Genomic DNA, 26,326 nt, shown 5'->3' with positions numbered 1-26,326 from the left:
TCTCTGGCTTGGTTGGAAAGCACTCCTGTTTGCCTTTGTGCTGGGTGGCTCAAAAGCAGCAAGTGTCCAGGACCTTTCCCGTGAGGGGGATGTGGCAATACTGTTGGAGGCAGGGAAGCCTGAAATTTTCAGTCCCTGGAGGAGGCTGCTTTCTCCAGGACGCTCCTGTGCTGGGCTCCCCCAGCTCTTGGGGGCTGCTGTGGGCTGGCTGAAGTGGAAGAGTGCTGGGGCAGGAGTGCCCTCTCCTTGGATCCTTGTTGGTTTAGCTTGTTCTCCTCTCTGGGCACTGTCCCCTCATCCTGGGTCGCAGAGGTTTCTCCTCATGCCTGCTGGGGGTTGCATCACCTGCTTGAGATAAGGGATGTGGTTTGTAGGTAGGATGGGCTCTAGACTTTGGGTTTATCAGCCTCTGGAATGCAGGATGCTGTCCCCTTCTCTTGCTGTCTTGAGCTGGTTCGTATGAGTTCCCTGTGCCTCCAAACCATGGCTCCTCCACGTGTGTGGCAGCAGGCACTGCCCGCAGGCTAGATGTGTGAGGCTGTCTGTCTGTACTCCAGCATTGAACAGCAGGACCATGTGGCCTCTTGTAGCCCTTGCTGAGGCCCTTTCCTCAGGCCACTGCAATCTGAGAAACTTAATTAGTACAAATAAGCAGCCCCATCCCTAGGGCTGTGAGTTGGTTTAATGAGTCCATGATCGGAGGCAAATCTACTGCTGTTGCAGGCTCCAAGCTCCACCATGTTTCACCCTCTGTGTTTCAAGGTGACTTCTAAGGCTCTGCTGTGTTTCACCCTCCACCTGGGCAGGACCTATCCCTGGGAGACCACCCTGGGTGGGCGGGAGCACCGAAAAGCAGTGTTGCCTCCACGTTCATCTGTGGCACAGGGAGGCTGCTTCCAATCTTGTTCTGTAGCTGTCCGAGGATGCTGGTGCCACAATCATGAGCAGCACGATCGGATATGGGAATTTGCTCCCCTGTTTGGGGCTTTTCATGTGGAATTAGCAGAGACTGGTGAAAACATCTCCTCTTTCTACCAAGTGGTAGGGGTTGAAAGCTTTTCTCTGTTCCTTCAAAGCCTGCAGAGCTGTCGTGGCTCCATGGTATAGTCTAGCCAGAGAGAGATAAAGCCTCTGTGCTACGGAGTGCAATGTTAGCACTGAGCTCTGCAATGGCTACAGGCTATGGTTATTCTGTATTCTACTAAAGGAAGGATAATATACGACTTGGTTTATTTTAACCATATAAAGGATTTTTGATTCAGTGCCAATGTTAATAATTGTCTTGTGAAGGCTTTGCTAAGGCAGCAGGAATGGTGTGAGAACCTTAGAGCAATGCACTGACTCATGTGCAAATATTGACTTCTTTGTTTTATTTGCAATAGTAAATGTAACAAATTTCATTGGGGGGGATTGATATCTGAAAGAATTTTGCTCAAGCAGAGGAAGAGGTATGGGGGCAGAAGACAGCACAGAACCCCTGCCAGCTGGTTTTGACTGAGATTTTGAACCTGTGGAGGGTCAGAGGGAAATTGTGGTCAAATGCTACCAGCAGTAACACTACTGTGATAGTGTGTCCAAGCACTTGGCTGGGCTCTCTGTGGTGGCTGGTGCCGGGTGGGAGAGCACCTGTGTGAAGGCCAGTTTTATTTGACAAGGGCACAGACGCTTGCTGGGGCAGGTTGGTGTCAACAGAGGTTACTGGAGCTGCACTCGCCTTCAGCTGGCTGCGCTTGGCCTCTCTGTCATTTCACAAGAGCACCGGAGAGGAACGATGTGTAATGTTCAGCGTGTTATAGCAATATTTAGCAATATCATTAATATGTCCAATTGTGAGAGGCTTCTTGTTGGGCTTGCCTGCCCTACAGCCCTCTCCATGCCTTTTTCAGCAAGTCCAGGATACCATGTAAAGGGAAGACTTCTTATTTAGGCTGTCCTTTTGGGTCTGTACAACTCATCCCACAGTTTCTATTGGTCTGCTTTCTCTTCTTGTATTTCCTGAACTCAGCTGAGCCTTCGCCTCACACCCTGCGTGGGGGTGGTCTTGACCAGAACTGTGCAGAATGCTGCAAGCTGTCAGCTCTCAGCAGTTTTCTCTTGACCTCTACAATCTGGAAGTTTTCCTCTGAAGACCTGTTCTTGCAGAGAAGGAAGTGCCTGGGAATTTCCAGGCTTTCCATTTCAATTAATGGAATAAAAGTTGGCGGTTTATATCATTCTTTTCTGGGTGGAAAGAAGCTTGTTTAAAACAGCCCATTTAGGATTAGGGTTAAATGCTTGGTTCTGGCATTCAGCACTTGCAAGTGTGCACATAGGCCTCCTGCTTTTTGAGTCCTTGGGTCAAGAATATGAAAAATAGCTCCTTAACCTCTGTTTATCTGGTTGCATTGACTTTGAGGGGTATTGCAGGAGGCAGCTGGTCTCTCAGAAGAGTTGCAAACACTTGAGGAGCCTGCTGCCATTTAGCCTTGCTTGTTGCTGACATCAGGAGAAACAGCAGAAAAAGTAATGAAGCAGTGCCAGGCCATGGGCAGTGTGTGGTTTGCCGGTCACCTGTGTTCTCCCAGCTCAGTGTAGGCAGGGATTGTGGAGGCATTGCCTGGGCATCCTCATCTCTCCTGTGCAATCCCGCAGGCTGTCCTAGAAGACAGCTTTACAACAGAGCAGGGAGTTTATATTGTGCTAAAAACACCTGACCCTCTACAGGAGGAATTTAAAGATCATTCAGCTGGGTAGCTGCGAGAGATGGAACGGCTTGCGTGAGGAGCATAATCTCTGCTCTGGCTGCAGGTTGGTTTAGGCTTCCTCTGAGACTGTTGCATTTTCTCAAGCCAGTGGAGGTATCTGGAGCAATGAACGTCCGCTCCCTCGGAGCGGAAGCAGCGAGACGGTTTGCTTCCTCCTGATCCCTTCATCCTACTGGTCCCCCGTGGCAGTGTAAGCTGTTGTGGCACTGCTTTGTTTAACTTTCTCTCCCAATCTTGCTGTGGGACTGAGGTATGTTTTCAGGCATGTCCATGCAGCTGTTCCTGTTCTGCAGGAGGCTGTAGGGCTTCTGGGCCAGCGGCTGAAATGTTTTCCTTGTCTCTAGTGAAGGGAGGTGGATTTAGATCAGATGAGGATCTGGCCAGACACCTGAGTAAACTTTCATTTGGTTTTGTAGCAAAACTCACTCCCACTGGCTGTAAGTTAGCCAGAGGGGTCCCCTCTAAAATAGAAAGGAAAGGAGGGACCCTGGTCCTCTCCCCAGATGCGTACAGATTTTTTTTTATTATTATTTTTTGGCAAGCTCTCTTGATTTACACCCATGCAATAGATCAGACTTTGGCCTCTAGCACTGGAATTGGTCCTGACACTGTGGGCAGGCTCTGGCTGGCAGGCTCTTCTGAATGACGGTGGAAACAGGGAAACCATCGCCTCCAATCCCCGGGCAGGAAACGGGCATCTTGCGTATCGATGTGCGGGCTCAGGCACCAAAGGCAACCCTGCTCACATGCAGTCTGTGGATCCTGTTGTGAGGCATCTCACTGCAGAAAATTCCTGGCTCCCAGAGTGAGCCTTTCATGAGAGGCAAACAGCTTTGAATAATGAGGAATTGCACTGGTGAGCAGCTTTCCCCAGTACCAAACAACTCTGGCAGCTTATTCTGTGCAGGGACTTCAGAGCGCAGCAGGCCGAGGAGCTTCAGCCCAACTGTTGCCCCTGCAACTCCCCTTAGCCCATGGAGGAGCGTAACACTGGGCTTTAATGTACCCGAATGCTGGCTGGCATCTCCAGCCCTGGGTATCCGAAACATGAGGCCTGCCAAGCTGTCCACCCCATGATACTCTCGCTCGCTCGCACGCACTCACGTGCTGCGGTAATGGTTTAATAGCAGCCCCACCCAGCGCAGTCAGGAGAAGGACTTGCTGCGTAAGCAAAAGCTGGGAAATCTCGCCGCTGTGCACAGCATTCTGCGAGCGCTCCACTCGCGTTTTGGGAGAGCTTTTTTTTGGTTTACCTGGAATCATCAGTGCCAAAAGAAACTAGAAAGGACAGCAGTTTGCTCCTTTGATCTTCTCTTCTGCATTTGGAGATGGCTGCGCTCCTGGGTGTAGGGCTCGTCAGGGCACCGGGGCGTATTGTGCCGTGGTACCGCTAACACTTTCTCTCTTGGCAGGACTCAGAGTCGCTGGACGGTTGCATTCAGAGTACGTTATCAGCACTCTACCCTCCGTTTGAGGCTACCGCAGCCACTGTTCTGTGCCAAGTTTTTGATGTGGTGGAGAAGACGTACCGTGGGGATGGACTGCGCTACCTCATAGACTTCCTGATTCCAGCCAAGCACATCCTGCAGTGCATTCAGCAGGATGCCTGTGTGAGTACATCATGCTCTCTAAGGCCTGCGAAGGCTTTCTTGGAGAGCTTTCTTTCTACTCTTGTATGTAAAACAGCTGGCAAAAAGTGCCGTGTGTACAGCAGCCTAGGTGGGAGGGCAGGCAGACAATTAGGAAACAGTTGAGAAATTGTTATTGAAGCTTAACTGTGCAGAGATCAGATGTGGAGCGGTGCCCTCACCTTCCATAACCAGGAACACCGAACAGAAGGGTTAAGAGATTCAGAGGAAGAGATTTAGCAAAGCGTTTGCTGGATATGGCTGACTCGGGTGGCTTCTAACCCTAGCCGTTCCCTGGCCCTGTGTTTGAAGCTGTCGTGCTCCTGCCGCTGGCAGGAGGATGTGCGGGGCGAAATGCTGCCAGTCGGTGTTTTTCCCAGAGCTCCGGCTCCCCTTTGATGGTTGCTGGAACCGTCGCAAGGCTCAGTAGCCCCGAGGAGTCACGTTATATTTACTGCCAGAACGAGTCCAAGATTAACGTGCTTTACTGTTGGGAGTCTAAAATGTTAGAAACGATGAGTCAAATGCCTCCATCACAAACTTGGCTCAAAGTTTGCAAGACGGAAAGAAAAAAAAAAAAAAACAACCAACCCCAACAACCTAAAACTAGGGTTCGTTCTAGCCTTTTTGTTTCTAAACTTAGAGGGTGTGTGCGGCCAGGCTTTTGATAGAAGTCCTCATGGTGGAGGGCAAAGGACTTCTGGGAGGAGGAAAGATATTAAATAGAAGCTGAAATAGTCAGTTACTCGTTTGTCTCAAGGAGGTGAAATGCTCAGGGGAAACACGCATAACATGCGATGGATCCACATAACAACCCCTGGAAGCTGGTCATCTTGAAAGTGTTTGTCCTGCTGCATTGTCACCTGCCTCCAGCTTGGTGCCAGCCATGTCTTTGTGAATCCGTACAGGAAGATCCAAGGTTGTGCGTAAGGATTTTGGGAAGCTGCTCTCTCTCACCCTGAACACTCAAATAGGAATTATTAATAGGCTTATCTAGCTGCAGTTTCTAATGCAATGGTGCATAGCGTGGTTTTCCCCTTTAAAGAAACAAAAGGTTTTTAATTTGTATGAACTGGTAATTATTACAAGACTTGCAAGGCTTTCCCCAAACCACCTCCCTCACCGAAGGAGGCGAGGAAGCAATTTCCCCACTCCCTGAGATCTCAGCAGCTTCCAAGCGCCCGGCGGTGCCCTGGGCAGGTGAGGTGCTGGAGGGGAGGGAAGGAAAGCAGCCTGGATTGCGAGCGGAGCCTGCTGTTCCGCATAGCCCTCTGCCCCCCGTGGCTCACGGGGAGCTGGGCCCACAGTGCTGCTCTCCCAAAGGGGACGTGTTCAGGGCAGTGATGGGGTGACCTGCAGGAATGGTGCCAGCGAGGGGGTCTGCTGGGTAGTGAGGGGGGCTGTTCCTCCCTGGGCAGCAAGGCAGGGGCTGGTGAGGCCATGGCTGCCCTCAGGGCCAAGGCCCCTGTGGGATAGGGGTGTGGTGGTGGGGAGGGCCTTCTGCTGCCTGGCAGCCAATGGGAGGGACAGTTGAGGCTGCAGCAGCCAATAGGAGCATGGGACTGCCTTGATGGGCATGGTGGTCTTGGCTGAGCTGGGGCTGTCAGAGCAGGAGGTGCTGAGGCGGGGGGCCCTGAGGCAGGAGGTGGTGAGGGTGGTGGGCCCTGGGGGGCTCTGAGGCGGGAGAGGTGAGGGTGGTGGGCCCTGAAGGGGCTCAGGGGCTGCCTGGAGCATGGGGCCAGGGGACATGGAGGCAAGGGGGTTGGTGCTGGCTGAGGTGTCCTGTTGGAGGGGGAAACCAGTATGGTGGGGCTGTCCTACGCATGCAGCGCTGTTTGGGGAGGTGGTGCGGGGCAGGAGCCGTGCTTGGAGCCGCCCTCCTGTCACAGGCTCAGAAACAGGGAGAGGGCTCAGGGCCTGCCTGGCACTCCCTGGCCTGCCCAGGAGCCACAAGGTGCAGGGCTGGTGAGGTCTGTGGGGCAGCTACCTCCAGCGAGGGGCTGCCCAGGGCTCAGCATTAGGTATTGGGGGCTTTTGTTGAGGTGTGCAATGTCTGCGAGAGTGGGCAGCAAGAGGCAGAGTGCAGGCACAGGCCTCTCAAAGAGCACAGCTGGATGCCTTGAGCCTTTCCTCCTTGCTTGTGACCCTTTGCGGCCTTGACTCGTGATCTTGTGCTTTCAGAAGGGCAATACAGGGAGGTCAAGGGAAGCTCTAGGTACCTTTTACTATCTTTATAGGTGGGCCCAGGTTATTCCATATTTCCTTTAGAAGGCTGCTCATTTGAATTTTTATTGCTGGAAGTTCTTTCTTTCATTTCTTGTGGACTCTTTCTCTTCCTCAAACCTCCATTGAGTGCCCCTTCTTTTGTCTTCACTGTCTGAAATCACAGGGCTATTTCTTGTTACTTGTTCTTTAAAAGTTTTGTCTGCTTTTTAGAGAGTCTAAACAAAAGCAATGTTTCCTCCCTAGTTTGTAGTTCAGCTGGTCCATGTGAGCTTTTCCTAAACACACTAAAAGGAAAAGAAGTAGCTGCTGTCTGAATGGCTACTGTAGGAAATCTTGAGACCTAGATTTTTTTTTTTTTTTTTCCTTCAGCCACTGCAATGACAAAAGTGTAAGTGTCTTCATGAACCATTAGACAAGGTCATAGGCTTCAGCTTGGTGTATTAAAATCAATAGCCTGTAAGTGATCCCCAGGGGCTGGAGGAGGGTGCATAGAGGGGTGTGCCAAGGGGTCTGTCTCTGCTCAGCACAGAGTAAGAAACCAGATTTTGCCCCAGGCTTCTGATGACATCCTGAGCTAAATGGACTGTTGGTCCGTTCCAGCCCAGCCATCCTCGTAGCTCTAAGAGCTACCACCGTTGTGCCATCTTTGTCATTGGTGCCCAGCTCTTTTCCTCAGAGGCAGCTTTATTCCTGTCTGCAACTGCCAGGTGTAGAGTCTGTTCCTGGCACTCCTCTGATGAGCCTGGTTTGGCTTGGTAGTGATTGGACATGAGAAAAGCAAATACTTGAGCCTCAAAGTGAAATGTTAAAACAACTGAAATAAGCCTCTTCACATAATCTTCCCTTTCAAGGTGTTTTTTGGAGCAGGAGTGGCATGAGGATGCTCCACTTCTAAAGTTCTAAAACTCTAAAATGTTTAGGCTATTGAAGGACTTACATTCCTGCTTGGACATTACGCTAGCTCTTGCTGCAGTTTAGACTGTGGCTTTGTAAGGTTTTCCAGGGACTTCAATGCATTCTGCATTTTGGTTTTGGTGATTTTATTGCTGAGTTTTCTTCCACTTGTCAGATCATCTAAGCAGTGAGGTTGGGTTTTGGATTTCTTAATGTACAAATAGCCCCCAAATGGGTTACTCTGCATCTAGTCTAACAGAAACTCTGTTAGGTAGGTGCAGATAGAATTCAGCTTTGTTTATGCTGCGGCTGCTGGTGTCTCTCACTTTTCAGTCATATAAACTATCTGTAGTATTTTGGGAACTGGTCTTTTTTTTTGGTCTGCCTCTTCTTTCCCCCAAAGGCCCTAGGTATAGATGGCCTTAATGTACCTACTAGGGAATATTCTAATGGCAGAAGAAGGGTTGATGTGGTCTGGTGTAGGATGCAGTTGTATAGTGTCTTCTGGAAGATAGCACATTGTTTAAAACCTTGTGTACAAAATATTTGGCTTGGGCACTTACTGTAAGAGATATAAGCTGTATTGACCGAGGTGCTGGGTGAGTCTTGAGCCTGATGGAAAGGTCAGTAAAGTACATATGGCCCGAGACTTGCTGAAGTCAGTAACAACTTCTGCAACCCGTGTGCTGTAAGAGGAGGTCTTGGTTTGCTTAATTCAGCCATGCTGCGCAAGAAAGGGAATAGCTGGTGTAGAGGCATCTGTGTCTTAGAGATCGGAAAGCATGAGAACATAAGACTGTAAAGCTTAGCTCCTTGTGCCTTTAAGGGAAGTACAGGCAACTCTGTGTTAGATTTTAGGCCTTTTTAATTCTAAATTATTAAAGAAAGAAAGGGAGGGGGCAGTTGCCTGAGTTCAAGGTTAGAATATAAGGTAATATTAATATGATCCTTCAAACAAATGACAGCTACAGTGAGATTCAGTTTAGTAGTGATACAGCGTGTAGGTACAGCAGTAAGGCAGTTGCACTGAGTGAACAGAAATAAAACTGCTGGGACTGAAATAGATATGGAATTGATTGTGTCAAAGAAAAGGGACTGGCTGGTCTCCATCCTGGAATATGGAAAAAGCTACCATGTAATGCTCCATGTCTGATAACAGGGATTTTTATTGACTCTGTTAAATCAGGGCTAGTAACAAAATGGAGAGAACAAGCTGAGCGTACAACAACATGCACTGAGAAAGGACTGAATTAACTGACCCATTAAAAACTGGATAACATCTTTTCATGTGGTTTACTCCATGACAGGTAGTGTAAGACTAGCCTTTTTCATAAAACAGCGCGCTCTAGAGAGAAAAGTTTCGTTGTCTGATCTTTTCTGTAAAGGATTTATTATGGAGTCATGTGGAAAATTAATTACTGTGTCAAAGGGATGGAGGTTTATGCAAGTATTGCAAGACGGGTAACAAACTGGTGAAAGGGTGGGTGTTTGTACTGCAGTGAAAACTGAGTTGGAGACAGGAGTCATAAGACACACATTACTTCTCATCCATGACCTTGGCATAAAAAGTAAGAGTATGCATATAACAGATATTTGTGATGAAACCAGTCTGGGAGACATGAGCAATAACATGGAGGAGGAGGGTGATAAGTGTATTACATAAGATGAGCTCTAAAACTTTGTACTTAATTTTTCATAGATGGTTGATTCAGAGGGCAAGTGTGTGCCTCAACAAAGTAATAGGCAGAATTTCTGTTGTGAACTGGGGTTCATCAGTTTGAAAAGAAGAACTAGCAGGTGACTGGGTTACTGCAGGGGCATGACTGGAAGACAAGTGTGAGCTTTGAGATGCTTCTAGCACAGTTTGGAAGTGTTGGTGCCATTATACGCAGTGTTTTGCAATGCTTTGCACAATTAAAAAGTGGAACAAAAAATGTGTTTGCTTTTTTAACACAAACAAACAAAAAAAACCCCAACATTGCCAAGGAGGTGCTTCAGGCAGGCCTAAGAGATGATCAAGGAAGCTGTGTTAAGATGATGTGACATGGCTTAATAGTTTTAAGCAATGGGAACACATCCAGAGAATGAGCTCCAGCGTTGAGGAGGAGGAATTATTGAATCTGAAGGATGATTTGGGCTTTCAAGCCTCTGAGTAACTTTGCATCAGGTACAGTGGAGATAAGAAACCTGGCTGGGCTGAAGGTAAAGCTTGATGAACATAGGAAAGAAATTATTTAATGCCATTACCTGTTGTTTCAAGGTGTGTAAGAATCCAGGTGGTTCCTTCCAGTTCTGTGGGTTTTCTGCTATATGGCAAAATATTTGAATTAAAGTTGTTTTGCTTTGTTTTTTATCTGTCTGGCCTGCAGAATACAGCATTTTTATAAATTGCCTTCTCTGTCAAGACTTCCATGTGATCATGTAAGAGAAACAAGATAAAATGTCTGAAGTCTAATGCTGCCAATACTAGTCTTTGGGCTTCCAGGTGACAGTTTTCTAATTTAAGTATTGCATCCGATACAGGTGAATCCTATCTAAACCCTTGTTGTGACAGAAAGGTTAAATTAATCTTGAAACTGATAGCTTATGTCATGGCTTGGTTTAAATCTTACTTTACCCAGACAGAATCAAGTTCAAAGCAGTGATTTTATTTTTTGAAGTTGTGATAAAGCTGTAAATAATTGAGTCAAGTCAGTTCAGCTATGAAACTTCAGTTCTTCTACTTTATTGGGATTTGTCTGAGACTTGTCCTGAGTGCTGCTACGTTTTGGGACCAAGGAGATCCCTGTTGCGCTAAGTGTAGTTCCTCACAGCTTGCTGATGGGACTTGCTGCCTTCTTTCTCTGTGGTCCTGCCATACTTTCCTCATTTGCTGCCTCCTTTCTCCTGCTTTGACTTAGCAGTATCTTCTTCCGTTCACTGGTAGGTTGCAGCCATCCCTTGCTGCTGCATCCAATGTAACATCTCCACCTGTCTTGTATAGGCTCTTGGTAGCACCAGATGAGTGTTGCTTTTTACCTGGCTCCATGCTCTTCAATTTGGCTTAACCAAAATTAGATGGGACATGCTGCATACTCCAGCAGAGCACATTAGGGAATAAAAATGAGTCCTCGGACAGACCTTGGCATTTTATTCTGCCTTCCCTCGTCAACAAAGCTCTTCATTACCTCCCTTCCAGCAGACCTCAGTCTAAAGACCCAACACTGCTTCACCAGACAAAAGACATTTTGTGGTGCCAGGCTGACTAGCGACATCCTGTGCAATGAGGTTTCTGCATCTACAACTTCCTTCTGGCAGTTTGGTATCAAGTGTACCTGGTACGACCTAGAGCTCACTGTGGATGCTCTGGAAATGATGTGCAGTATTTGGCCAACTTCTCTGTTAAGGCTGTGGATGGTCTTTAGTTGAGGACAGTGGGTTTTGTCTGTGTGTTGTAAGCAGACTGCTGTCTGCCTGCGTTTCTCTAATGGCACTTGGTTAGGGATGCTGTTTGGTCTGAATTTTCACTTTCTTAGTCAGTCCAGTTGGTTCTAATGAGTCAGAAATGAGGTAGAGACAGGGCCTCCCGGCTTGGGCACTGGGAGGTGAGAACTCCTGATTTCTCTGCCCTGGGGTTCTGGGGCTTAGACCTCTGCCTGTGCTGACCCAGCTTTAAAACAGGGCTGACACTTCTGGCGGCTGGTTGGCTCATATTCAGATCCTGAGATGCTGGTGATTTGTATTGGTAGCTTTTCTTGTTTCTGCTTTTTAAAGAGAAGACTTTGGAATGGCAAACTTCCCTACACTAATAACCAAAGACCCTAAATTCAACTGTTCTATTGGTACAGCTGTGAAAGAGAAGCATGGATCTCTCCTGTCCAAACACTTGAGCTGAGATCTGTTCCTGATGCTGAAAACACTTTCTCTTTTCTTCATAGGTTCAGTACTGTGGCTTGCTGTTTCGCCATGAGGGCTGGCCCCTGTGTATTCACGAGAAGATTGTAGTCCAGCTGGCTTCCATTGACTGGCGAATCTTGAAGCCTGGTGACTTCTACCTGCAAGTGGTCCCCTATCTCAAGAAGTCTCCACGAATTGTACTGAAATGTTTGGCAAAAGACAAGCATAATGTAGAGGAAGTTGTGATTCCAGAAGTTTCCTATACCTCTATTTTTACTCTGGAATGGTTGAGTACTATCAATGGAGAGCGGATGGGTATAGCACTGGAAAATTGTTTACTAACCACTGATGATAAAATATTTCGTGTCCCCTGGGATAAAGTGGTTAATCCCGAATTTATAAATAAACCAAAAATAACTGAAAACGATATCATCTCACCAGAAATAACAGAGGAACCATCAGTTTTGTGCCTCCCTGTGGACCATGCTGAGTGCAGTTCACCAGACCTAGCATCTCAGTATCTACAGGAACAAAGTCCCAATCGAGACAATCTGGTCATTAGTAGCACAGCTCCACAGCTGAGTGAAGTTCTTGTCAATGGTGTGTGTACAAGTCCTGTGCCTCAAGAGAACTTGAAAAGTGACCTTGAAGGGGAGTACGTTGAGCTGACAGAAGTTTCACTGCCCAGATTTGGGCCACAAACAGGCTCTTTAACCCAGTCGCTAGCTTTAAGTTATCTAACTCAGCCTAGAACACGAGTGAATGCGTCTAAAGGCAAGCACAGGTTTATTGTCATTCAAGACAGTACCTACTCCAAGAACTTGATTCAGTCAGCACTTATGCAGAAGGAGCACTGTCAAATGGACACTCTGAGGACTTCTTCTACAGAAGTTCTCAAAAATGTAATTCCGCTGGAAAGCAACAAAACGATGTCACATGGAGAACTGTCTCTAGAAAGTCAGCTGATATCAGGTGGTCCTGGAAACATGGGGAATAGCTTTCCTGTGGTGGAGTCTCCTGCCTGCAGTGCAGAAGATTCATCTGCAGAGCAGGAGACCTGTAGCGACCACTCAATCGACTGGCGATATGCACTGTGCAGCTACAGTGACGTGTGTGATGGTGTCAACTGCAAAGGACAAATGCCTGGTGCTCCTGGAAATGTGGAAGGAGAAAGTGATGGTCCTAGCACAGATCCTGGTGTTGAAACATCAGAGCAGAGCCCAGAAACAATTCTAGATGCTGCTACTGTGCCTGCTAAACAGGAGGTGGTACTGAGAGGACATGGAGAACCACTGACTGAGGGTCGAAATGAGGTGACACAGATGGATCCCTCTCCTGTGTCTGTCTTGGGACCTTCGGGACCACATTGCACACTGAAGGAAGGTTCTGATGTTTCTTGCCAGAGTGTCAGTGAAAGTGTTGTGCCCGTCCAGGCCACTACATTGCTTATCACATCTGAGAGTTCAGATGTAGGTGTGGAGAGAGGTTCTTCTTCAGGGAACGTGGCAAATGTAGGAGCAGTCAGTGCTTGCTGCAGTGATCAGGAGGCAAATCCTAGTTCTCCATTAAATCCTCTGGAACAGAACCAAGGAGAAGTAGATGAATTTGAGCTGGGAAAAAAGGTCAGCTCTGAGAAAATCAAAGAGATTGAACAAATATGGACTGTAAATGAGAATCAGACTAGTCACAGTCACTGTTCTGTCAAAGCTCCTACAGATGGACTCTTGCCAGATGGTGAAGAGCAAGAGGTCTCTGCATGTCAACATAAGAAAGCTGAAGAAGCCATACTACTCCAAACTGCTCTGTCAGTGGAGGGTGATCAGATGGCAGAACAATTAAATAACAGTGATTCTTTGATGGGCCCTGATGCACAAGCAGAAGGCTCAAGTCAATTCAGAACCCAGAGGTTTGGAGAGGGGTGTGAGGAACCACAAAGACAGGCAGAAAACCACGGCTGTAGAAGTGAAGATAACTCTGTGCCGAACCCAGAGTGTGTTGCAGTACAGGACTTGCAGGGAGGGGAAGAGAACCAGGGAAGTTTTTCTTATGGGGAAAAGTCGAAGACTATAGCCTTAAAAACACTGGAATCCATTGAAGAGGAACTGGAGGTTGGACCACTGTCCTCAGGACCTGCTGAGGGGCATACAGAGCCCACCGCTCTGCAGTCCCACCAAGAGGCAGCTTCTGGGGCATCATCTCCTAAAGGTACAGCAATTGGATGTTTGTGTGTTTATCTGTTTGATAACATAGATCGAAAGCAAAGCCCTCCAGAGGTACTGCTGACAAGTACGTCTGCTGGGAGGCTTTGGGGTAATAGCACAAACTACAAGAAAGTGATTAAGTTGCCATTTTTGTGGCTTGAAATTAGCTTTCTTTTCACAGGTGGGTTTATTGTAGGTGTTTTGTTTAATAGTTCTTTGCAAATTTACAGCTGTACAGAACAAAGTTCCAGTGTAAGAGACTTTTAATTTCATTTAATCTGATTGCTGGTGACCTCCACCCGTTACATTCATCATGTGCACATTATAGATGCATGCAACAGGAATACGTGAGGAGAGAATGTCTAACTGTACAAGTCTTTCATAGTTGAAAATTGGCTTTAGGAAGATAGTTGTGGCAAGAGGAAGCAGCAGTGGATGCCACAGTAAAATACTGGCTATATAACATGACCTGAAGATCAGTAAATGTGCGTGCTGGTAACTGATTTAAGAAGCAAACTGCAGAGTTGAGGGATTCCCCCTGCTCTTCCCTCCCTTCCCCTCTGGCGTGCTTTCTTTGGCTTGCTTGTTTCAAGTAGAAGCTGTTTAATTTGAGTGGGAGAGCACAAAGAAATTAAGCATCTAACTTCAACTCAAACGATATGTTCAAGCAAGTATTGCCCAGACTTCTTGATGCCTGGGTTCCTGTGCTGGAGCTGTGCTCCCTCAGAAGGAATTAAACAGGCAATCCAAGTCTCTCTGCCTTTTGCAGCAGACTATAGGCAGCCAGTGTGTAACTGCATGGACATGGTGTTGGCTTTGCCTAGCTCTTCTGAGCCTGAAAAACTGTAGCTAGATATGCAGATCACATCAAGAAGCACGTGTGTGGCGGGGGTGGGTGAAACATGCCATTCCAGTTCAACAGCTCTCATTCCCTGAGACCCCTGGCTAGGAAAATTACCTGGCTTGAAAGATTAGAGTGAGGACTCTTGAAAGGGTCAAAAATACAGACCCACATTGCGAGAGCATGTCTGACCCTGTGGAGGAACAGATCGAGAGCTGGTTGTCTTGGGATGGGCTGCCAGTGTAATGCTTGCACTGGTCCTGAATTGTGTGGCTAAGCACCTGCGTCACTGCTGCAGCACTACTCCATTTGGCTGCAAACACAGCTACTTTCTCAAGTGTCCAAGAGTCACATTTTACCTGATGCCTTAGTGTGACCTCCTAATGGAGCTAAAGTGTCCATTGATTAAAATGAAATTTCCTTAATACCTGCACCAAAATATTTTAATTCCATAATTAGGCAAGCCCCCAGTTGCCAGGCATTTCTGATACTTTTGGAGTGACAAGCATTTCTCTTCTGTGAAATGGAGGGCTCAGCTCAGAAGTTTCTGTTTCTGAAGTGTGCATGTCTCTGAGCATCTACCACTATGAGCAGGAAAAAAAGAGGTCACCTTCTGCCTTTCTGTAGCTCTTGGGGGATGTATGCTGGTAAATAACCATGTGGTGGGTATCCATTCCCTTGACAAAGCTAAACCTGGCTTGACTTCATGTTTGCACAGGACCAGACCTCAGAAAACCTAGGCTGTGAGTGCTGGGTGTACGCTTTCCTCGTGACTCTAGTGGCTGCTTGTTCCGTGTTCCCATCTCTTCTGTCTAAAATTAGCCAGGTCTAGCTCGTGTATGAGGAGTATGATGTTCTCGCTAGTCCACAGGACAAGTCTTGGCCACTGCTGCAGATGTCAGCAATGACAGACCCCTCTGGGTTTTAATGAAAGACAATTTAAATGTTTCTGGGGATTTGGCTGAAATAAGTGACATATTCATGGCCAAATTCTGATGATGTTAAACTTTGGCATTGCAGTTAAAAAAAAACAAAACAAAACCAAAAAAACCACCAAAACAACAACAAAAAACCACCACCCCAACTGTTATCTCAGAGTTTGTAAAGTAAAAGAAACAACCTAAATCACCAGAACCCCCACCCCAAACTGACAAACTAAACTCTTTAAGGCAGAGGACAGCTTAAATATCTGTTAATGCCAGGAGTATTTCTTAAACACTATAGCTGGAACTGTGATAAGCTTAATCCATTCAATTACATGTGATTGCTTTGAGATCCAAACAAGCCGTCCCCTTATCTAGCCCCATTAAATCCTCAGAGATATAATAATAAGATAACTCAGAGATAAAATTACAAAGTGAAGCAAATGTCCTAATCTCAGTCCTACAAATGGGCTTTTCCCTTCCAGCCAGTCAGTCTGTAGGCAAGTTAAATTCTCTGTAACTGTCTCTTGTTGGGGTCATTTTGCTACTATGATTGGAAACTGTGGGTATCTTGCCTAAACTATAAATAACGACAAAACTTAAGCTTTACTGGGCCAATTCAGATCTACAGTTCACACCTCGATATTAGTGGGCAGACACACGATTTGCTCTATGTGAGGTGGAGGAGCCGTCTTGTTGCGGCAGACATTGTAGGTTATATCAAAATACACATTCAGAACTGGGGCATCTGAGTTTGCTGTGTCTGCGGGGTTTTCCTTGTCCTTTAACTCTCTCCCCTTCCTCCCACTCCCAGTCACAAACTGAGCTTATTTTCTGCACAAATATGATCTAACTTAGAAGATTTTGAGTCAAATGTGAGCTGTTTTGAGTTGGTGGCTTAAAACTTACACTGTTCCATTCACAGAAAATCTGACTGCTGTTTTTCCCTAATGACTAACTTTAAGTGAAAGTTAATTTTGAAACTTTGCAGCTCTGGAAAGAATTCCTATATTTTGGGGGTGCAAAATATCTTGATATTCAAGAAATTGGCTAAAAAACCACACTGGGGCATATTCAGCGGCACCTGTTAGGGCATTCCATTCCCACTCCCTATTACTACATGGTGTTAGCATAGATGATACTGGTGCAGGGGCAGTTTGCAGGAAAAATGCTAATGTCTCTTTGAAATGCACACAAGCAAATCGTTCTCTACCACTTCCTTAACCTTGGGGAAAGGTGGAACCTGCAAACATGGCAAATTCAGATGTCCCAGTTCTGAATTTGCTTTTTGATGTAATCCTCCGCATTCTACAATTTCCGCTTTAGTAAATGCCTCCACCCCAGATTGCAAATAACAAACAGTGTGCTTGGGCCTGTTTGGAGAGAGGTGGGGTCTGCAGATCTGAACTGAGCCCGAGAAGCTTAGGGAAGAGGTTTGTTTGGGTAAGATGTACGTAGGCTGGAGGCTGCACAACTCCAGTGAGGTTTCCTCGGGACTGAAAAGCCCCAGTACCAGGACCATGTCTGGTGGGCTGAGCAAAGTGCTTCTGTCTTCTAGCTTTCGGGACCTGTTACCTCATTTCTAAGAGATATCCAAGGCAGGGCTGCCGTGTACATTTATGTCTTTCTCTTGCCCTGGTATGGTACCTTCAAGATAGCTATGCTCCCTTTCTTGCCTTTTTTAAATGCCACCTTTTGGTCCTCTTTGCAGACTTTCTTCATTTAATGCAGATTCATTTCCCTACAAACTGTGTGGTTCTGCTTATTGCCAGGCCTTACAGCTCCTCGAGAAGATGATTCTGTGTTCTCCTAGAAAGTCTATCAGCCCTTAAGTCGTGCCCCAAAGCTTTCACGTTATGTGACTCTGATCTTCAAGATACCCTATCTACAGGAGATCAGTGCCCCTCTAAAATGCTGCTTCAGGAAGATCTAGCAGAATTGGCCGAAGTGAATGACCTCTTGCATCACTGGAAAGCGGAGACTGAGGTAGTACTCGGAACAGAACTGAGCTCTGATGCATTCCAGAACTGTGCAGAGCCCTGAAGCCATCACAGCAGCTTACGTGGTCAAATGCAGCAAATGCCAAGCTGGGTCCCAGGGATGATCACTCAAGAGGGGTGTTACCAAAGAGTAATGAGCGGCTACTCCATCATGGCCTTGATGGTGCAGACCTCTGGAGCCCCTCCTAGTTTCCCCTCGCTGTCTGATAATTTTGTGCAGTGAGCCATGCCGCTTAGGGCATTTCTCTCACCTACTTTAGCAACTTTGAAAGCAGTTTGGGCTGAGCCTCAACCTGTAAATCTCCTTCACTGCTAAAACTTGTATTGAAAGCCACTTCAAGGACTGCTTTGTTCCTGGTCCTGCTCTTTAATGAAGTATTGGAATCTGTTAGTAAATAAACTGAGTCAAGTGTCAGCATTGTTGATGCAGCAGGAAGGTAGGATGGCTGAAGTCAATTTTAAATAGCAATTAAAACGTCTGACTTCATAGCAAGTGAATAAATACTCCTCTGTCTTATTTTCCTAAAGAGAGGTTGATTTTTTTTTTGTTGGTAGATACTGAAGTATCAGGATTTGCAGCGAAGTATAGCCTTTTCTTTGGTATATCTTTCTGCCAAACAGTGGGGTAGCCTAGTTGTGTACTTAGGATGCCAAAGATGTATTGTTGAAGACGTATTGTTGGCTTCTAATTCTTATAATGTTGGGAAATGGGAAATAATACCTCTTACACAGTAGGTATATTTCTTTTTTCTTCTCTCCAGCTACTTTTACATGAAAATTGAAACTTGATAAAACTAGCATTAGTTTCCATGTAGTAGCGAAGATATTTTAATTTTAGAATTAACTGATTCTGATAACTTGTACTTCAGAGCTGAGGTGTCAGGCAAAGGAAGCATCTTCTTCAGTTCTCAAACAGAGCTGATTGGTGTGATCATCCTGTTCTTCAGGGTTTTAAAATAGGTTTCTGACTTTCACATTAACTGTTAATTAAAAAAGTCTGGACGAGCAGAACAAGGTCTGTTTGGCTAATTTCCAGCTGATTTGTCAGCCTTGAGTTGACTTCATATTTTCAGGAACTAATCTGAAAGTGGTGTTGGGGGAGTAATTCTGCTCTGATGGAGCAGCTCTCCCTGTCAGAAGCTGGTTTATCACTTCAGCATGCTCAAGCTGCTGGAGCTTAGCCAGGGACTTGCACCGCGCCAGACTTTTGGGCTGTGAGCAGACATGTACTGCTTGATATGTTACCTTTTGAAAACGACTCTGACTACAGTAATCCTGATCCGAATTGAGTTTTTGTAACTTGCAAACTTCACAATGAACTGGTTTATTTTCCTAGAATTACAGCAATATTAATATTATAACCAGTTTTGGAACATGCATGCTACTGGCACAAGGACTGGAAGAGCTGCAGGGTGCTGGGGCTGGGGGCACATCCCTCCCTGGTCTGGGACTTACCTGGGACCTTTTGGGTGGAGCTCTGCTCTAGCTTCTGACTGCTCCTTGTCTTACAGGGACGGTGTCAGAAGGGGCAGAGACAAGAAAAGAAGCAACTGGCACAGATGTGTTGAAACCAGTGAGTAAAGTCAGTACCCTGGAGGAAACCTCAACACCTATTGCTCCCCTGATGCCCCCAGCTTCTGGGACTGCCTGGGGTGGTCGGTCTGCACCTACCATAGTCAAGGATGTGAACCCAGAAGTGCTCAGGAGTGGTGTTGCCTGCCTGCCTGGTGAGTAGTTGAGCCAGAATGTGTCTGGGAAGCATGGTTTGTAGGAGGGCAAGGGAGATGAGCTTCTGTTTGCAGTGCTGCAGACTGGTGCCAAGTCTATTTCTTTCACCCCAAACCTCTCCAGAAGCAACACTTCTGAATCCTCTAAAGTTTCTGAATGGGAAGGACAGGAAGTAGAACTTCCCTCTCATAAAAGCAATGTTAACTTGTTCCCAGGAGTCTCAAAATGTTAACCAAGCGCGTATGAGTCAGAAATGCCAAATCTGTGGGCTCATACCAGTAGTTCAAAAAGAGCGAGGATGCAGGTAATGATGGGCTGGTGGGCCTGACATCAGACCTGGTTGAAACAATAGGAACTTGATTCACTTGGTAGATAATTAAAGGATAGGAGTGTAGGAGATGCTATTTGACAGTGCTCTTGTAAAACCAGCTATTTGACAGTGCTCTTGTAAAACCAGTTTTAAGTTTTATTCTGGGTAATTAGAAGTTTGGTTGATTAAATGTACCTGCCTAAATATAATAGATTTTTAGAAAACATTTGATTTCATGACACATAGTGTTTCATGACACATAGTGTTGAAAGGAATATCCCAATGAAGTGTGGATGAGCAACGTGTGGGATGAACGATAGCGTAGCTAAATAGCAGATGACAAAACTAGCTATCAAGGGAGGACTTCCCAGAATTGTTCTGCCGAGATCAGTTGTAGGTCAAACGTTACTCAGTATTTGCATCTGATATGGCAGCAAGTATCAAATTGCTGCAGATAAAACTTCTGCATGGGACAAATATTGGCAGAGTGGTAAACAAAGCTTAAGCTGTTGGACAGAGCAGCCAGGATCGCTTGGTGTACAGGGCGCACACAAGAGGTCTTTGTGTTTAACCAAATATGAAGTGAAGTGGAGGAAGTGAGATCTACCTTGCCAGGGCAAAACAGCCGTTTGGCAGCGTCTGTGTAAGCAGCCCCTGTGGGCTTGCTTCCTTCCACAGCCAGTGAGAGGGTTGTCCAGTGCAGGGCAGGAAGATAGCTACATTCGATCAGCTCAGGAGCCACGTATGAGTTGAAAATTGTCCACAGAGTAGAGAAGAGGTCAGGCAGAGCTGTGCAGTGTGGAAAAATTGGGAAGGAGAGCAGAAAGGCAGCACAGTGATTTCCCACTCAGTGTTGGGGCTGCAAGACCAGTTTTGACCTCAGATGTGTAAAGAAGAGGGGAGGACTAGCCAGGTTAAGAAAGTCATTTTTACCTCTGTGTACTTGTTGGTGATGCCTCTCAAATAGTTTGGGATGTTCTGATGCCTTTGTTCTAAAGGAAATGGTGAATATTGGAGGTAGTGCAGAAAAGGGTGACAGCCCTTTCTTGTAACTGAATTGGATGTCTTATGGTAAGAGAAAGGAAGGTTGTTTATCTCATAAGATGATTGAGAATGAGGTGAAAACACCTTTGTGCAGGGAGGGAGGAAAGGGAAATAAGACCCTTCCAGTCTTGTGGAAGAAGGTGAAATGAGAAACCAAGTGCAGGGCAGAGTTCTGGTACATTCAAACATACTTTGCATTGGTAGGTAAACTGTTAAGAACAAATTCCAAGGGAAGATTTCTAATCATCTGATCTGCTGATCAGGTTGCATGTTTTAGGGTATGTACTACAGCCAAAAAATTACAGGGTTCGAGAGAGGGGTCTTTAAGAGAACCTCATAGTCCATGCTATTGTAGAAGTCTGACTGTGTGATCTAATGCTCTAGTTGTTTCCTTTGTCACAGACTCCTATCATAATGTACAAGTGTTAAACGAGGCAAATGCATTTGAATATGGGATAAAGGGATATGCCCTTGAAATGCATTGAAGAAACAAGTTTTGGATTTGATACCACTTCCAAGGGAGGATATCACGTTTTCTGTAGAAGCAGTATCAGATTTGACTGACATCTCTTCTCATGTGTCTCCTTTTGGATTTCAGTGGGCAATCCTCACACCTGAGGAAATGCTCTCACTGCCCAGTTAAATGCTTTATGTTAGACATTGGTAGTGATATAATGATTACGTTAGAAAGGATAACTTTTATAATGAATAGTCAATAATAGCTAATTAGTAAACTAGTAGCTGATGGAGTTAGGAAGAAATTTTCCTTTCAGGAGAGTTTCAATTCTGTATTCTTCTCTTGAATCATCTGGTTATGCCACTGTTAGCGACTGGTGGCTGCAGTTGCTTTTTTGACCTGGTCAGGCAATTCCCAGGCTCCTATATGGAAATTCAAGCTGTAATCAAGTTCTGGTGATGCCAGTCTCCCTGATGGACAAAAGATGTTTCAGAGTGTAAAAGTGTTGTGGTTTTTGTTTTTTTTTTTTAACTGAGCCTGGTTATCAAGCTGTTTTTCCAGTAATTGAGTGCTTCGCTTTTTTTATTTTCTGATGATCCCCTTAGCTTATGAAACAAGGTATATTAATAAGCTTTTCCTAATTTCTCTCCAGCTCTTTGATTATACAGTGTCCAGAATACTGTATTTCAGGAATAATAAAACTCCTCCTGAATGACACAGACAATGAAAGATTTTGTCCCTGCTGTTAGCAGGAGAAAGCCTGTGTCACAGTTCTGGTCCCTGGGAGGGAGAAAGCCCTGCTTCTAAATGATGCCCATCTGTGTCTGTGGCCTTCACTCAAGTCATGTCCTAATGACAGATTGAGATCACACCAGGGCAGTTTTCTGTGCTTGGGGCTGTCCATCTGTATCTCTTTTTTACCTGTCAACTCATATGCTTGTCCCTGGGATGGGGAGAGAGGTGGTCCAGGACAGTATCTCCTCTGGTAGCAATAAAGTTCAGAAGAGACAGACATAGCTTTCTCTAAGCTTCTGGTTTTGTCTTATGCCTGGGATTTTTTTTCCCCTCATACAATTTGTATGACAGGAAATGGCTCCTGTTCTTGTGAATTACTTTTCACACAATAGAGGTGTAGTCCCTACTGTTCTCCAAATCGCTCACCTTCCTGGTGACGTGCGTGAGTGCAGAGCGTTGGTTGCTTGAGCAGGCTCTCACTCCACAGGCACTGCCTACTTTTGAATGGCAGCTCTGGGTCTCTGAAGTGGTGTGTCTGCCCGCTCTTTACCTCTCCTTTGCATCTGGAGAAGAGGCTGGATGTAATTCCAGAAATGGCACTGTTATGTCCTTCTCTTCATAGTTCTGTGTGCATGTTGTGGCTAAAGCCCAAAGCCACACTATCATTAAGTTTTGGGAGCTGATAGAGCAGGCTCAGTTCCTGTGATAAGCTGTGTCTTTGGACTTTTGGAAAGCAGGGGGCAGAGAACTGTTGTCATGGCTAGCTGAAGCAGAGGGGTTTCTCCTTCCTCAACATATCACAACTCAGCTGTGTTGCCTATACTATGCCTTATCTATTCCCTAGGCACTGAGCCAGCCCTGAAACTAGTGAAAGCCTGGCACTGACTCTGCCCTTGTCAGAGCTGCAGGCAGGCAACAGTGTGCTCCTGGGCTGTCCGCTCTGCAACCTCTGAGGAGGAGCTCCAGGCTCCTGCTCCAGGGCTTTGCTCCCAGGAGGAGATGTTTGGCTAAGTGCTAAGCTCAATGCGTGTGCCCACTCTCATTGGGTAGCACATTTTGTTCTGCAAACCTGTCTGCATTGTCTCATCTGACAGCAACGTGAACATTGTAATAGAAGTAGAGGTGAGATTATTTATCTTGAGTTTGAGATTCTTGCTTTTCTCACAGGTTGGCTTATCATTAGCCAACTTCAGCAATATTTTATGAAGAATGTGTGTTTGGGTAGAAGTCAGCAGTCCAGATTTAAAACTACCATGAGAGAAAGATGAGCAGAGCTCAGCTACTTCACTCTGGGGCAGCTTTGGGTACTTTGGAAGTGTGTTTATAGCCTACTGCAATCTGCAACATACACTATATCGAGTTCTGTGGAGCATTTCCAGGAAGGTGATGGGGTGGTAGTAGGGGAATATGAGGCATACACACCTGGAACCAGGCTCTGACTTCCTTGTGTGACTTTTTTCCCTACCTCACCTCTTTTTACAGGTACCAGAGATAAATCAGGACGTGCAGTGGCCATAATAACAACAAGGAACACAGCCTGGTTAAACCCCCACTGCAACACCACTGAGCTTGTACGCCTTCTTCTGTACTTGCATAGCATCCCAAGGTTTGTGGCACTCTTGGGCTGACAGGACAGACAGCTGCTGCCATGTCCACTTTGCCTTTCAGGGAGGTGGAAGCTGAGGCAATGAGTGGAACGGGTTGACTTTATTGGCCTAGGAACCTGGTCCAGACAGTCACAATACTGTACAGATGGGGATATCCTGCTAGGGTGAACTGGCTGGTGCTCAGTAAGCACTTTGGCTATTCTGTATGTGCCTTGTGCACATGCTGTGATAGAATTAGGTATGTACTGAATGTTTTCATGCACTGCCGTGAATCCAAGCCGGTCTTGCTATCCTTCATTAGCTCAGAAAATGGGATTTGGGACCTATGATGGGGCAGTCATGCAGCAGCTCCCTGATACAGTGTTATGACATGATATTTTTAGGGCCAGGCCTCCAAGCTGAGAGGGAGGGAGGATCTGCAAGGGTTGAAAAACATCTGCCGTCATGTGTGGCTGACAATTGTTTTTTGGAGACTGCAGACTGGAGTTTGCTGCAGCTACTCTTCCTTTCACTAAGACAGACTCTCCCCTCGAGCTCATCTCAGGCTCTACTGAAACTTTGTTTCACTTTTAGATCATTAAACTAATAAGAGGTAAAGCTAACTTTCTGTTAGTGATTTTTTTTTCTTTTTTTTTCTTTTAAGCCTTTAAACCATTGATAAGGGGAGCAGGCTTAACCCATGAGAAAGCTTCTGCTATTCATGCTTTGTGTCTTATGCTTCTCCCTTCAAATCTGGTTCTGGGCAAGATAGGCTTTGGGTCTGATCCAGAATGGCTGTTCTTGTGAAGCAGTGTGGTTAAGGGCAAGCTTGTCCCTGAATACAATTAGGAAGGACTGGTTTTCCTGTGTGGATTACCTAGAGCGAGTATCAGCACCTTTGCCATCAGTGAGAGGTATCATAGGAATTGGAGAAATGAGAGGTTCAGGTGGAAATAGCAAAGATAAAAACTAAGCATGTATATATTTTGATTAGGAGAGGGTGGCCAGTTAGTTCCCTGTCCTTACAAAGCCATAACGTACTGGTTTTTTTCACCCTGTCATGACTATGGGTTCTGTTTCCATAGTCTTGTTGATTTTCATTGATAACAAATATGACCTCTTTTTCTCTGTCCTTGCAGACCAGAATGTCAGGCTTTGGGTCTAACTGTTCTTGTGGATGCTCGTCGCTGTTCACCGGTTCCTGCTCTCTTCAAGGCGTTCAGCATATTGCAGGTGAGCCTTGAGCTTGGGCAAAGGAACACTAGTTGGCTTACCATCTTGGTTGGATGTTACATCTCCATCTGCTGCTTATGTCTCCATCTGCCACCTGGCTTTCAGTTGGCTTTGGGAGGTGGAGTTATGCACCCAGCCCTGTTTTAGAAGAATGACCTGCACTTGCCAGACTGCAGACAAAGCAGAAAACCTGAGCAAATCTGAGTTGGGGGAGAACACCCCTCCCCATGCCGCCAAATTTGTTTCTGTCTCTGTGCTGAGAACAGCCTGTACCCAAGTCGAAAATCTGTCATGAATTATCATGCTTGGAGATGCTGTCCCCTGCACAGAGAGGCTGTGTGAAATATGCAGGGATTTTTGCCCACCACAGAGAAGGGAGGAAGAGAGGCCTCTGCCTGCTGTGGAGGGAAGGGAAGGACACTGCTTGTCATGCCAGGTGGAAGAGCGCATGCAGCTGTTGATGTGGCTGTCGGTGAATGATTGGAATTGGACATGCTGTAACTCTATATTGCTTCAGGTCAAAGGCTTTCATATCAGTCACTTGGAAAGCAAGTGTTGCCCCCCCTCCCAGATAGAAGCTATCTGCTGCTGTTAGAAAGGCAAAGGAGATACTGGGTTTTAGTTATGACTAACCTTGTTTAAGCAGGTGTTCCTTTTAAATCAGAGCTTAGGTCTCTTAGGACTCAACCTCTGCAAACTGGAACAGGGCTATGTTTTAATGAACCTGGTTTCTCTGTGGTTTATGTGCTTCAGTGCCACATCTGAGAGTTGGGGCTGAGTCAGAGGTCTGTCCTCCTGCTGGGTGGAGCTGTGAGCTCTATCAGCATGCTCATTCTCTGTGGTGAAGGAGTAATCTGGTGCCCTGCTCAGTTCTGCAGAGGTGACAAGCAAGTTATCTTCTCTTTTATGCTGTGCCCACATGGCAGTGGGCTTGCTAAAACTTTTGAGTGTTCCGTTGCCCATGGTTGCATGGTCCTGTCTTAGTGAGATGATTTGAAAATTGGCAACACGTTGAGACACGATGTGCTTTTTGGGTCCCCAGTCTCATACAAGCATGGCATGAATAAAGCCATTCAAACCTTAAGTTTCCTACCCTCTGAAAAGAGGAGGGGTAGGAAAGCTTTTTGCAGTGCTTCTGTAATATCCTGCTGTGATGGCTGTTTGGCTCTGAGCAACTCGTTATCAGGGTGGTGCAACAGTTAGTTAACAGGGATTAATGTGCTGCAAGACAGATTGCTGGAGCTGAGTGTGTGCTCCAGGTAACAGTCACTGACAGAGGCTGATTACTCTGCTTGTGGTTTTTTTGGTCCTTACCCTGGCTGTTCTGCAGACTCTGTAAACAAGACCTGTTCAGCTAGCTCGTCATCTGGCTATGGCACAGGAATAATCCCCTGGCTCCTCTGGGCCTTTTGGTGATCCTTGGCATTTACCTTTGTGATCCCACAGCAGCACTTTCATCTGCTCTGAAACAGGGATAGAGAAATACAGAAAACTGACTATAACTACAGTGAGGCAAGCTAGGCTTTCTAGAGTGCAGCACGGTTTGCTGGCCGGTGGATACAGAAGCACAGACTGTATGTTGTGCCTGTAAGGTCACAAAACAGATCATCTCCTTGGGGTCCTTTCTGAAATCCCTGACGCATCTCCCAGTCTCTCTTATCTCTGGCAGACTGTCTCTGGAGCTCATTTCTCTGCTGTTCTGCTCTCCACTTCAACCGAACTTTATTTACATGGCTTTTGTGAAGCCTACTATGATAGTGTGGGTGGAATCTGTTAAACATTGAGATCAAGTGTTGCTTGTTCAATGTTGAAGGGATGTTTTCCTCTTGAGCAGTGAGGAGCACTGCTTCACAGTGGGTAAGCACGGGTCGGATGACCTAATGCAGAGTCCCTGCCTGCT

The 26,326-nt window shown here is 46.2% G+C and overlaps 1 protein-coding gene across 5 annotated transcripts in view; it reads left to right on the top strand.

The window, feature by feature from the left end:
- The window catches only part of PLEKHG4 (pleckstrin homology and RhoGEF domain containing G4), a 91,949-nt gene that overhangs the window by 11,795 nt on the left and 53,828 nt on the right, over positions 1 to 26,326 (top strand). For 4 of the 5 annotated variants that reach the window (XM_087740173.1, XM_087740172.1, XM_087740171.1 and 1 more), the window contains exons 2-6: positions 4,157 to 4,354; positions 11,410 to 13,573; positions 18,845 to 19,060; positions 23,090 to 23,213; positions 24,333 to 24,426. In XM_087740173.1, coding sequence (XP_087596299.1) covers positions 4,157 to 4,354; positions 11,410 to 13,573; positions 18,845 to 19,060; positions 23,090 to 23,213; positions 24,333 to 24,426 — 2,796 coding nt within the window. Of the gene's footprint in view, positions 1 to 4,156; positions 4,355 to 11,409; positions 13,574 to 18,844; positions 19,061 to 23,089; positions 23,214 to 24,332; positions 24,427 to 26,326 lie in introns of those variants that run through there. The other variant, XM_087740174.1, reaches the window with a different exon arrangement.

The sequence above is a fragment of the Nipponia nippon genome, unplaced genomic scaffold, assembly GCF_047370975.1.
Source record: "Nipponia nippon isolate SJK-2023a ecotype South Korea unplaced genomic scaffold, ASM4737097v1 scaffold_7, whole genome shotgun sequence".
NCBI classification, from domain to species: domain Eukaryota; kingdom Metazoa; phylum Chordata; class Aves; order Pelecaniformes; family Threskiornithidae; genus Nipponia; species Nipponia nippon.
The sequence above is the reverse complement of the archived record's forward strand: the minus strand, read 5'-3'. Positions and strand labels throughout refer to the sequence as shown.